The 13,047-nt window shown below is 44.4% G+C and overlaps 1 protein-coding gene across 4 annotated transcripts in view; it reads left to right on the forward strand.

Moving 5' to 3' along the window:
- The window catches only part of tjap1 (tight junction associated protein 1 (peripheral)), an 83,977-nt gene that overhangs the window by 62,917 nt on the left and 8,013 nt on the right, over positions 1–13,047 (forward strand). For all 4 annotated transcript variants that reach the window (XM_029753039.1, XM_029753036.1, XM_029753038.1 and 1 more), the window contains 3 exons: positions 1,283–1,349; positions 6,506–6,613; positions 6,871–6,954. In XM_029753039.1, coding sequence (XP_029608899.1) covers positions 1,283–1,349; positions 6,506–6,613; positions 6,871–6,954 — 259 coding nt within the window. The remainder of the gene's footprint in view (positions 1–1,282; positions 1,350–6,505; positions 6,614–6,870; positions 6,955–13,047) is intronic.

Below are 13,047 nucleotides of genomic sequence, written 5' to 3' on the forward strand. Positions count from 1 at the left end.
CCCGGTGCAGACCTCACGACCTCGGAGAGGATCACAGGCTGCTGGACTCTGGCCTTGTAATCCGCTCTCAGTGGAAAGGCTGACGGGCAGAGTGCTTGGTGAGCGTCATTTGTGTGCTGCTTAGACTTCGATTGGATTTCAGGACAAGTCCTGCGTTCATACCCTCTGGGGTTTCTGTGAGATGGGGTTTGAACCATACAAAGGCAATATTTGTAATATAACAATGGACCGAGAAGCGGTGAGACTTTTTTTTGTTAATACAGATTTATTTTCCCCCTAACATCTGTTTCTTGGTTTAAAAAGTCTCAAAGGGAGTTGACTTGAGCATAGTTTATCATGATTCACGCTTACTGAAAGCTTAAGGTGTGGCGCTCTTTAGTGCCCTGAACTTCCGGACTACCACACCTCTTTACTGTTGCTCACCATTACACATTGTGAGCGTGACGGATGATGATGATGATGATGATGATGATGAAGGTGGTGCACAATCAGGGGTTGGAGGCTATATCTATGCAACAGGAACATCAATACCTATTCAGGACATGACTGCAGGGCCCCATCTCAAACATGTCCTGCAAAGCTATGTGGAAAATCAGCATGTTGCCATTTTAGCCCTTTTTACATAATTGCATTCCATGAAATACACAAACTCTCTTTTTTTTTTGTTTTTTTTTTTGAATTTATCTAGCCAATTTAGGAGGCAGTGGATAGTGGGAAAGTAATTGCTATTGGTCCTATTGAAATGGGTTTAATACGGTCCCCTCTCCCTTTTCCTCCCATCTCTCGTAATTTGTTCCGAATGTCTAACCTGTTGAAAACCGGAGCGAGCAAAAACTCTGATGGCTTCATTAAGTCTGAGAGGATTCATACCGCGCTGCTGTTGAGTAGCAATGGAAATCAAGTGAACTAAATATGCATGGATGTGACTGCCAAGAGAACTGCATGCACACTTCTACTGCAGGATTTGTCCGTTTTCTGGTGCCTCATTGTGGAAATAATTCTGGTCTATATGGCAATTTTGAATTATTCATTTGACAACCAGACAAGAGAAGACAACCGTGTAATCTCAACTATGATGGGAGGCGATTGCACTGAAAAAAAGACCAAAAATATGAAGTGGTTGAGTTGTTGTTTTTACTGCAGTGCTACGTTCTGTACCAGTGGGCTCTGTCTCGGTCTCTGCAGCATAGCATCTGTGGGTTTCCAATACGTGTTCTATCTGGATGGGGCTCAGCTCTGTAGACACGGTTCTATTAACTGAGACACGTTCTGTCCTCCACAGACTGCAGAACAGCTACACCGCCTCCCAGAGGGCCAACCAGGACCTGGAGGAGAAGCTTCATTCCCTGGTAACCTTTCACCTTTCAACTCTCCCACCTGCCCTCTTTGCTTATCTATAGGTGTTCATTGGACATAAATATTCAATGTACTTCTGGTGACTACCTTTTTTTTAAAGGAAACATTTACACACAACTTTAACCTGCACTCCATTTCCCAAAATACTGCTTTTCCTTTTCACCTTTCCCTGGTCAAAAGTATTGTAGATTTGCAAACACTACAACGTCCAAATGTTTCTATGTCGGAGGAGTTTCCCAGCATGCCAGGTCAGTGGAGTTGTTCTGTATTGGGGAAGAACCTTTCCCATACAGCGTGTATTTTTTTTAAAGAGCACTCTCATTACGCCATTATCCCACACCTGCCAGCTAATTATGCCGCAGGGTCTCTTTTGGAAGGTTCTGTGGTGCAGAGTGCTGCAAGGGATTAGCACAGAATGATCTGGCCTTTCATTGAAGTCAATTCTCTCTATCACCCATGTCTCTGCTAGCCCCTCGGGGAGATGGGAAGGTCCACAGCTCTGCTTTTCCCTCGGGCAGCACGCCAGGCAAACGTGTGTCTGTGTGCGCGAGCGAGCTTACACACGCTCCCGAACCACACTAGATGACAAACAGGGGTTTTATGTGCAAAGAGACTCTTTTACATATTCCCACAATGTCAAATCCCAGACTGTCCCTTTTAAAACATAGTAACCTATGTATGATGCTGTACGTTTATTGGATGATTATAATACGACTCATCAACCATACAATCTAACAACCACCAGTCAGATATTGTGTCAGGACATAAAGTATGCATCTATGTTGTCTATATGTATGCTGCTGTTTACACATGTGTGATGGTTGTTTGATTAGCCCGTCTCTGTGTGTGTGTGTGTGTGTGTGTGTGTGTGTGTGTGTGTGTGTGTGTGTGTGTGTGTGTGTTGGTGGTATGTGTATGCGTGTGCATACTGTATCTCTATTCTTTCTAATCCAATCACGTTTAGTCAAAGCAAACGTTCCCACTGGCCAAATATTAATTTCCCATAAATATGTAGATTGACTAATGTCGAAATAGTTTGCTGTGATCCTTTGCTGGTGGCTGTGGTATGATCCCCTGCCCTCTGTGATAGCTGTGTGACAAAACCAAAGTTCAAGCTGCTCTGTTTTATACTGACAGGGAAATAAATGATGTCGCTTGGTGTAGTGTGTAACTGCCAGCTCTCCGCATGGCAAGTGATCTGAGCACAACTACAAGCCATCCCCCCCCTTGACTGCCCATTACCCACAGGCTTGCCCTCCCCAGACTGGATTCACGCCACAGATGTTCTGTGGAATTATCTACAAACATTCTACTGTCTGATTCTGATTACGGTCCAGCCCTGTTTTAATTGTCATGGTAGAGGATGTAGCTTTAGGAAAACAAACGATCGAGGACTGATTGGGCCGGTTGGAGCTTTGTGGTTGGGACAGGTAGTTTGTGTGTGTGTGTGTGTGTGTGTGTGTGTGTGTGTGTGTGTGTGTGTGTGTGTGTGTGTGTGTGAGAGAGTCTGGCCCTGATGTGAGGTAATCTCTTTGCAATTGCCAGAGGATTACTCTGCCCAAAACATGCTCTGACCCCACATTCACCTTGTCAACGGTGGCCTTTTTAAAAAATGCACAGTAGGGATAGGCAGTTAAAAACAATGTCTGTGTTTGAGTACTCTCGTCATTTTGACTTCTTGCATGTTACCGTGGAACTTGGCTGAACTCAAAACGTTTGCAGTACGCTATCTATTGTTCCAATTACTGGTGGTTCTGATGCACAACGGAAAACAACACGTTTTCACAGCATTTGACAGACATTTTCGTTATTATTTAACCTGCACAATGGTTGCATTTTTGTACATTTTTGAATTCAATTATTAAACGAATTGCGACCCTCGAATCGAATTACCGCGTACTCGCCGCCATCCCTAGCACACGGCTCTCAAATACCTTCCTCGTCCTTGTGGATTCCATTATTTTTGTGTTAAGCCCAAATTGACGCAATTGTCCCGGTTCTGTTGATTGTGTGACTTGGGAATAGGCCTATGGACCACTGTCTAACAGTCGAGGCTTAAATGACAGGCCTGTTTCACCCTATTCTGACGTGCTGCGTTAGAGGAGTTCGCGATCAGAAACCAGATTAGCCGATGACGCACGGGAGATCTCGCCAAGTGTCCAAAAGAAGAGACCGAAATGTTCCGTTGTTGTCTTTTTGTTCTCACCATCCGTCTCTTTTTCTTTTCTTCCCCCCCCCCCCCCTCTCGCTCTCTTGTCTGTTTCTCTCATTCTCTCCCTCTCTCTCTCTCATGCTGCCGCATCGTGACGGGCTGTCTCATCATCAGGCTGCTATCAGTCAAACCTGGGTCTACGCAGTTGCGTTATCATTCTATTTCTCTCCCGTCTCCTTCCCATCCTCCCCCTGAGCATTTATTGCAGTTGTCATGTTCATTACTGCTCTGCTTGTCGCCTCTGAACTAGGAAAGTCGCTCCATCCTCTTGTCTTGTCCTGGCAAACTGCTCTAGATGTCCCGCAGTCGATCATCCTGTCTGTGTAGCTCTGCTATGGCCCCTATGCATGGGGGTTGGGTTGGGCAGGAGGGGCTGGGCGATATGTGAATCTCTGGGTGTGCCCAGTGATTGAAACTTTTTAGTTTTCATTAGGAACTGTTCCCATGACATAGCTTTCACCTGGTCAGTCAGTGATCCCTTATTGATGTCACTTGTTAAATCCACTTTGATCAGTGTAGATGAAGGGGAGGAGACAGGTTAAAGAAGGTTTTCAAGCCTTGAGACAATTGAGACATGGATTGCGTATGTGTGCCGTGCAGAGGGCAAGACGAAATACTTGTGCCTTGTCGACGGGGTAATGTAGTAGGTACCAGGCACACCGGTGTGTCAAGAACTGCAACGCTGCTGGGTTTTTCACGCTCAACAGTTTCCCGTGTGTATCAAAAATGGTCCACCACCCAAAGGTCATCCAGCCAACTTGACACAGCTGTGGGAAGCATTGGAGTCAACAGCATCCCTGTTGATTAGCTTTCGACACATTGTAGAGTCCATGCCCTGACGAATTAAGGCTGTTCTGAGGGCAAAAGGTGGTGCAACTCAATATTAGGACGGCGTAGACTGTATATCCCCTTTACCATAGGCGTGTTATGCGCTGCAGCACAAGTGCTGTAGAAGAGATCGCTCTGGTGTTTAATGGATGTGGCATTGCCCAGTCAAACTGTCTCTCTGCATCACAATGAGGAGCTGGCTGGCTTATTTCTGTGTGCATTTTGTATTTCTCCTCCTAAGCCTCTTCAGTTTAGCATATATAAAGATAATTGGTTAATTATTGACATGGCAGCCAGTGGAGCAGGAGATAGTCTGGGTCTCATTCTGTCTATATGTCTCTCACTGACTCTCTCTGGACAGATGGATGACGGTTCCTCTTTGCTACCAAGTGTGATTTAGTGGTGGTGACTACACCCTGTCCCTCTGAGGATTGGATCTTGCTATTTTCAGTGTCCAATCATGTTGCGCGATCGATCACGACCTCTAAAACAACTGGACAGAGCTGCTCAGTGCTCACTTCCGTGCAGGCTTCAGTCAACATCTAGCTAGTAAATGGACAATGTCAGGTAGAAGATGCAGGGAGGACCCCCTGACATTGTGCTTGGTGTGTTCACCAATAATGATGTTGGTATTGCGTTAGCAGATGGTCAGAACAGCAGCCGTGAACCAGGCCTCTCAGCTGTTCACAGGGCGTCGGTGCAGGTCCAAACCTCACGCGGTGGGCTCACTGGAGGCTCTAATGGGGGGCAGGTAGCATAGTGGTTAGAGCGTTGGGCCAGTAACTAAAAGTGTGCTTGATCGAATCCCCGAGCTGACAAGGTAAAAATCTGTCGTCCTGCCCCTGAACAAGGCAGTCGACCCACGGTTCCCCCCGGTAGGACCTTCATTGTAGCTCAATTGGCCTTCCCTGTAGCTCAGTTGGTAGAGCATGGTGTTTGCAACGCCAGGGTTGTGGGTTCGATTCCCACGGGGGGCCAGCACAGAAAAAAAATTTTTTATGAAATGTATGCATTCACTACTATAAGTCGCTCTGGATAAGAGCGTCTGCTAAATGCCTAAAATGTAAAAAATGTAATTGTAAATAAGAATTTGTTCTTAACTGACTTGCTTAGTTAAATAAAGGTTAAATGAAAAAACAACAAATAATGAGCCTGTGGTGAAATATTAATGCAACAATCTGGGCCTGTGCTAGCTAACACACACACACACACACACACACACACACACACACACACACACACACACACACACACAGAGGAGTCACTGCATCTGGATCCGCACACACTATTAATTGGTCTGGAAGTTCTCCAGCTCAGGGGTTTAGGGATTGTTTTCTGCGAGAGAACGTACCGAAGCCCAGAGAAAAGGCGTTTTTGTTTTTTTCTGTTCACTTGAGAAATATTGCACGTATAGTGTGAAGGTCCCTACTGTAGCAATCCCAATTTGTTGGCTAAGTCATGGTTACTTAAAAAACACTCACCATAGCCAATCAGGACCACAAGCTATTCCTGTGGTACCTCTGAAATCCGAGACATCTTGTTTATATTAGAGAATCCCTTTAATCCTGCTTTATAAGGATGCATCAGATAATATTAGTGCTGAAGCTACAGAGTATTTGATCAATTGTTGCCTAACCTATCGGTCCTGTTGTTTTGGTGTTACTCACATAGCTGGATGTTAACTGAAGCGATTCACTGGCTCTCTTAACGCCACGACAGTGTGTCACCTGCCCAGCTGTTTGAGACGGCAGTTCTAGGTTATTGTATTCCCCAAACGTATGGCGTGAGTGCGAGAGGGAGTAACCGCATTATTAGGGTGACTCGGCACAGACTCGGACACCTTTTTTGAGCTCACGCTGTCACTTCATAATGTGCCATCGATCCGTTTTTATGACATTTTCTGCGGCTGTACTTTTTTTGGTTTCTCTCTCTCAACACACCGCTGAGCTGAGTGGATAGCGACAGCCTTTGGAGGCGGAGACAGGCATTAGCTGTAATCAATGAGGAAATCCCTATGTGTGCTTACTTAAACATAGTTATCCCTCCGCCAGTGATGCATGACGCTGCTTTTCTAACGTTATGCATCCCATCACCATTATCCGTCTACAGCTCCGTAAGGTGGAGAGGGACAAGAAGACCATGGACCAGGAGATAGTGGAGCTCACCAACAAACTCCTGGACGCCAAGAACACCATTGACAAGCTGGAGGAGTTGAACGTGGGTGTTGTCACACTGTCCCTCTCTGAGTTATCTCATAACAGATATGAAGTTAGATGTGTAGAACCACAGTGTGGGGGGGGGGGGGTAAGATTGAGACCTTGAAACAGATCAACCACCGTTCTGAGAATCAAAGTCCAAGTGCTTTGTGAGAAATGGACGTTTCCAGTATACATCTAACATTTAGTCTTTTTTTATCCTTTTCTCTCTCCATACCCATACCCTTTCACCCCTTGTTCTATTCTTCTCCCTGACAGGAGCGCTATCGGCAAGATTGCAATTTGGCCGTGCAGCTTTTGAAGTGCAACAAGTCCCATTTCAGAAACCACAAGTTTGCAGATGTAAGTACAGCTCTGATCGTATGATGTGAATGATTACGTCTCATACATATATAAAAACGCCTTCTGCTTGTCATGGTGGCACTGTTAGATCATTGTGTTTTGCCCTCCGCAGTGACAATCTTGGACATGGGCGAGCGAAAGAGAGAAAGAGGGGGAGAGAGCGGTCGCCTGGGTGACTTTTGTCTGACCCTGGCGTCAGAGAGGACTAGGCAAAGAGAGAAGCAAAGAGAGTAGAAAGAGGGAGAGGTTAAAAAAAAAGCAGAGGTTTGCCTGGCCGCTTTATCACAGCTCCTGGCCTTTGTGTGTTTTTTGAGTGTTGACCAATCAACTCTGAGGTGGACGATATACAGTACCAGAAATACTTTCTTAGTTTGGACCTGCCACTGACTTCAATGAAAACTTGAAGCACCTCAGTCGCTGTTCTCACCTCTGGGTTCTGGCCCATAATGTGATCAGTGATGTCTCTCCACTAAATCAAGAGCCACTGAGTTCAACACTGGCTTCATCAGAGCTGTTAAACCACAGACTGCTGGGTAATCAACACATCAGCTAACAAAGGACTTGAAGTCAGTATGAATAAACAAGTCCATCTCAATCAAAGTGTTGCGCTATGAATTTCTCTTAGATGAAATGTTTTTCTCAGGTGTACAATCCATTAGATTCCCATTTCACTCCCTGAGACTCTTGAATAAATACATTTTAGTATGAGCAGCTTCCCTTTTCGTGCCAAAGTCCAACACTACCTGTGCTCTAACAATCCAATCCCTTATCAAATGAGAGACGGTGTTTGGAGGTGCGGCTTAGTGACTTTAGGGTCTTTTCTCCAGTCCATTGATACACAGGGCTACCTGCCGGCTCGAACGCCTTCAGTTAGTTTATTCATCTACAGTGCTGTCTTAATTCCTGAGACTCTGGTCTCCGGAGGACTATTACTACCGATGCGCCAGCCAGGTTGTCGCCGCAGGGCCGTGACAGGCAGCCAGGAGCCAGGGCTATTTTTAGGAGAAGTATAATTCATCTGAGCAGAAATATATCTCCCAGTCCTGCCGTAATTCATTACAGGATGTGTGGCAGCCAGTATTACCGCTGGGGAACCTAACAACCTGCCTCAAACTGCAGATCTGTTCGCACGCCTCATTTTTATTCCCTTGTTTTATGATCAGCTTATTTGTGCTTTGAGGGAACTATTTTATGCTCTCCTATATTTGTCATGTGTTAATTGAAAGAGTGAGCGTTTTGCTTCACCCGGTGGTTCCATACCAAAGGCAACTTTTAGTACTTAAACACACATTTCACGTGATCTTCTTTAAACTGCTCAAGTGGTCAGAGGCATCCACATTGTGCAGCCTGTTTTAAACACTTGTTGATTCTATGGACTTGTATGGACTTCCCTTATACATTCAACAAGTGAGCCAGCAATTTCCCCCCCACTTTTTGTCTGAGCTTGCGAGACTGATTTTGTGTATTTAGGTGCCACATAGCAGATGCCCCCCCCCCAATGCAACTTAAGGTACAATGAGTGCATACATTTGAAGCATCTTGGAATTTCAAATATCTTGGCGTTGTCGCCCTCTGACCAACTAAGCTACTTAGGACTTGGATAAGAAACTAGTGGGCAGAACTTGGTAGTTATTGTACTGGGTCTACCGACTGAGATCTAAATCTAATTGTTGCAGCAAGCTCTTTTTCGCAAAACAAAACAAGTAAAGTGCCTTGGAAGACGAGGACACATTTTCTAAAAATCAAAGCATTAACCGTTAGGAAACATCCCCTTGACAGTCATCATCCATTAGGAGAGAATCAGAAAAGGGGGAGAGGAAGGATGACACCAGCAGATAAAAGCACACCAAAGGGCAACATGGATAACCATGGTTACGGCTTCCTCCTGGGAAAAGATCCTGCAGAATGGGCAAGGACAGGCAAGCAGACAGACAGGAGGGCAGAAAGAGGCAGACAGACAGCGTTGAGTCATCCTGTGTCCAGATGCGCTGCTCCCTGGGAGGTGGTCTGAAACGAAGCTGTGTATACAAATCATCTTATCAGGCGGGCAGCAGCCATCTGTGGGAGATTTAATGAATTCTGAAGATTGCCTAAGGAAACAAGTCAATTATACAGCATTGCAGAAGTTGCCCAGCAGCCCAGTCCTGAGGCTACTCGCTAGAGTGGATTGGCTGTCTGAGCACCAATTCACACTGCTGCACATGTAATTGTTCTGAGAAAGCTCAGCTTTTGTCTACCCGGGCATTCACACTGCTGCACATGTACTGTTCTATGAGAAAGCTCAGCTTTGTCTACCCAGGCATTATGCCATATATAGTATGCCCACTTTGCCTCAAACTGGCCCTCTATTGATGTGTTTATGCTAATTGATAACATTTTCAGTGCACAAGCAGTTAATACAACCGCATGTAAAATGACCATGACTGTGGCCATCAATGGGGCCCGTGCAGATTTCCGTCACGGTGATTGCCTTCAGTGCCTACAATAATATAGCCAGTGTTCTATAGGAAAGAATGGTGCTAAAAAGGTCTCTAACTCACTAAATAATGTAACACTTTTTGCTACAGCTATTACGTGATACGTAGCTGCTTGTTAGCTCGTCATGACCAATGACGTACAGTACCAGTCAAAAGTTTGGACACACCTACTCATTCAAGGGTTTTTCTTTATTTTTTCTATTTTCTACATTGTAGAATAATAGTGAAGACATGAACTATGGAATCATGTAGTAACCAAAAAAGTGTTAAACAAATCAAAGCTGTCATCAAGGCAAAGGGTGGTTACTTTGAAGAATTTCAAATATATTTAGATTTGTTTAACACTTTTTTTGGTTACTATATGATTCCATATGTGTTATTTCATAGTTTTGATGTCTTCACTATTATTCTACAATGTAGAAAGAGAAACCCTGGAATGAGTAGGTGTTTGACTGGTACTGTATATAAACCTTGGATTGCTGATGCTATGTATTGGCCAATGAGGCTTTGAAGCCACCGGTTGGCCATATTGTCACTCCCCAGAAGGAACAGCATAAGAATTCATGTAAATCAACAGTATTTCAATTAAATGTTTAAAGGACAAACGTATATGTATTTAAGTATGTGTTGTTGTAGTGGGGACATTAACATTAGAAACTTTGGAAAAAGTATACTTTTAGGAGAAACTTTTTTTACACACAGTGCATTCGGAAAGTATTCAGAACCTTTGACTTTTTCCACATTTTGTTACATTACAGCCTTATTAGAAAATTGATTGAGGATTTTTTTTTTTTTTGTTAATCTACACACTATACCCAATAATGACAAAGTGAAAACAGGTTTTTAATTTTTGTGCACATTTATTACAAATATAAAAAAATCTGACCTTATTTACATAAGTATTCAGACTGTTTTCTATTAGACTTGAAATTGAGCTCAGGTGTATCCTGTTTCCATTGATCATCCTGTTTCCAATGATCATCCTTGATTGGAGGATCAAGCATCCTTGATCATCACAACTTGATTGGAGTCCACCTGGTGGTAAATTCAATTGATTGGACAGGATTTGGAAAGGCACACACCTGTCTATATAAGGTCCCACAGTTGACAGGGCATGTCAGAGCAAAAACCAGCATCGTGCTATGGGGATGTTTTTCAGCGGCAGGGACTGGGAGACTAGTCAGGATTGAGGATAAGATGAACCGAGCAAAGTACAGAGATCCTTAATGAAAACCTGCTCAGGACCTCTGAATGGGGCAAAGGTTCACCTTCCAACAGGACAACGACACTAAGCACACAACCAAGTCTCTGAATGTCCTTGAGTGGCCCAGCCAGAGCCCGGACTTTAACCTGATCGAACATCTCTGGAGAGAACTGAAAATACCTGTGCAGTGACGCTCTCCATCAACAAAGTACTGAGTAAAGGGTCTGAAACTTAAGTAAATGTGACATTTAAGGGTTTTTTGTATTTAAAAAAAAAAAAATCACAACTTCAAAACTTTTAGCGTTGTCATTTTGGGGAATTGTGTGTGGATTGATGAGGAAAAAACCCAATTTCATCTATTTTAGAATAAGGCTGTAACGTAACAAAATGTGTAAAAAGTAGAAGGGTCTGAATGCTTTCCGAATGCACTGTATTTTTTTGTATATGTTTAGCTCAAACTATAAAATTTGAAAGTATGCATTAATGTGTCTATTAGAATAAACGTGGAAAAAACAAATGTAGACATTAATAAATGCATTTCTATACCTTCCAAAATATTTTCTTTACAAATGTGAGTGCCAAGATGGAGGCGCAGTGGCTTCAACACAGCGCTCCTTGTCAGTCATCTAGTGTGTATATATACATCATTGGTTATGACCTGTGACTCTAGGCAACCTGTTAGCTCTCTATACGTAATTGGTCCAGAGGTCAGGGGTATGTCATATAAAATTCAGGGGTCATCCTGGCAGCCCTGTGCTGTTTTATTGATCCGGCCCGGCTGACCAGAGGAAGTGAACGGGAGGAGGGCGGGCTGTCCGATCGTTGCTCACCAGGATCGTTAGGGCATCAGGCAGTGGGTGCTGTGGAATCACCTCTTCTCTCTGCCCATTTTCCACAAATCAATATCTCTGCCCTGCCTCTTCACACCCAGTATTACCATGATAGAAGGCTAGATCCCTGCCTTTTTTTTCCTTTACTCTCTCTACTCACTTTCTCTTTCTTTCTTGCCACCCTTCAGTTATCTCATTAGAGGTGAGAGATGTTTTTTTTCTCATTCTTTCTGCTATTCGTTTCCTGTGAATGGGGAGTCGGGGACAAAGAGACACTTGGTGGCCAGGGAAAAAAGACAGCAGGAGACAGTCTCCTTCACAGCGCTGATTGAGGTTGAGATACAGTGAGGGGAAAAAGTAGTTGATCCCCTGCTGATTTTATACGTTTGCCCACTGACAAAGAAATGATCAGTCTATAATTTTAATGGTAGGTTTATTTGAACAGTGAGAGACAGAATAACAGAAAATCCAGAAAAACACATGTTATAAATTGATTTGCATTTTAATGAGGGAAATAAGTGTTTGACCCCTCTGCAAAACATGACTTAGTACTTGGTGGCAAAACCCTTGTTGGCAATCAGAGGTCAGACGTTTCTTGTAGTTGGCCGCCAGGTTTGCACACATCTCAGGAGGGATTTTGTCCCACTCCTCTTTGCAGATCTTCTCCAAGTCATTAAGATTTCGAGGCTGACGTTTGTCAATTCAAACCTTCAGCTCCCTCCACAGATTTTCTATGGGACTAAGGTCTGGAGACTGGCTAGGCCACTCCAGGACCATAATGTGCTTCTTCTTGAGCCACTCCTTTGTTGCCTTGACCGTGTGTTTTGGGTCATTGTCATGCTGGAATAGCCATCCACGACCCATTTTCAATGCCCTGGCTGAGGGAAGGAGGTTCTCACCCAAGATTTGACGGTACATGGCCCCATCCATCGTCCCTTTGATGCGGTGAAGTTGTCCTGTCCCCTTAGCAGAAAAACACCCCCAAAGCATAATGTTTCCACCTCCATGTTTGACGGTGGGGATGGTGTTCTTGGGGTCATAGGCAGCATTCCTCCTCCTCCAAACACGGCGAGTTGAGTTGATGCCAAAGAGCTCCATTTTGGTCTCATCTGACCACAACACTTTCACCCAGTTGTCCTCTGAATCATTCAGATGTTCATTGGCAAACTTCAGACGGGCATGTATATGTGCTTTCTTGAGCAGGGGGACCTTGCGGGCGCTGCAGGATTTCAGTCCTGCACGGCGTAGTGTGTTACCAATTGTTTTCTTGGTGACTATGGTCCCAGCTGCCTTGAGATCATTGACAAGATCCTCCCATGTAGTTCTGGGCTGATTCCTCACCGTTCTCATGATCATCGCAACTCCACGAGGTGAGATCTTGCATGGAGCCCCAGGCCGAGGGAGATTGACAGTTCTTTTGTGTTTCTTCCATTTGCGAATAATCGCACCAACTGTTGTCACCTTCTCACCAAGCTGCTTGGCGATGGTCTTGTAGCCCATTCCAGCCTTGTGTAGGTCTACAATCTTGTCCCTGACATCCTTGGAGAGCTCTTTGGTCTTGGCCATGGTGGAGAGTTTGGAA

The sequence above is a fragment of the Salmo trutta genome, chromosome 5 (assembly GCF_901001165.1).
Source record: "Salmo trutta chromosome 5, fSalTru1.1, whole genome shotgun sequence".
NCBI lineage: Eukaryota > Metazoa > Chordata > Actinopteri > Salmoniformes > Salmonidae > Salmo > Salmo trutta.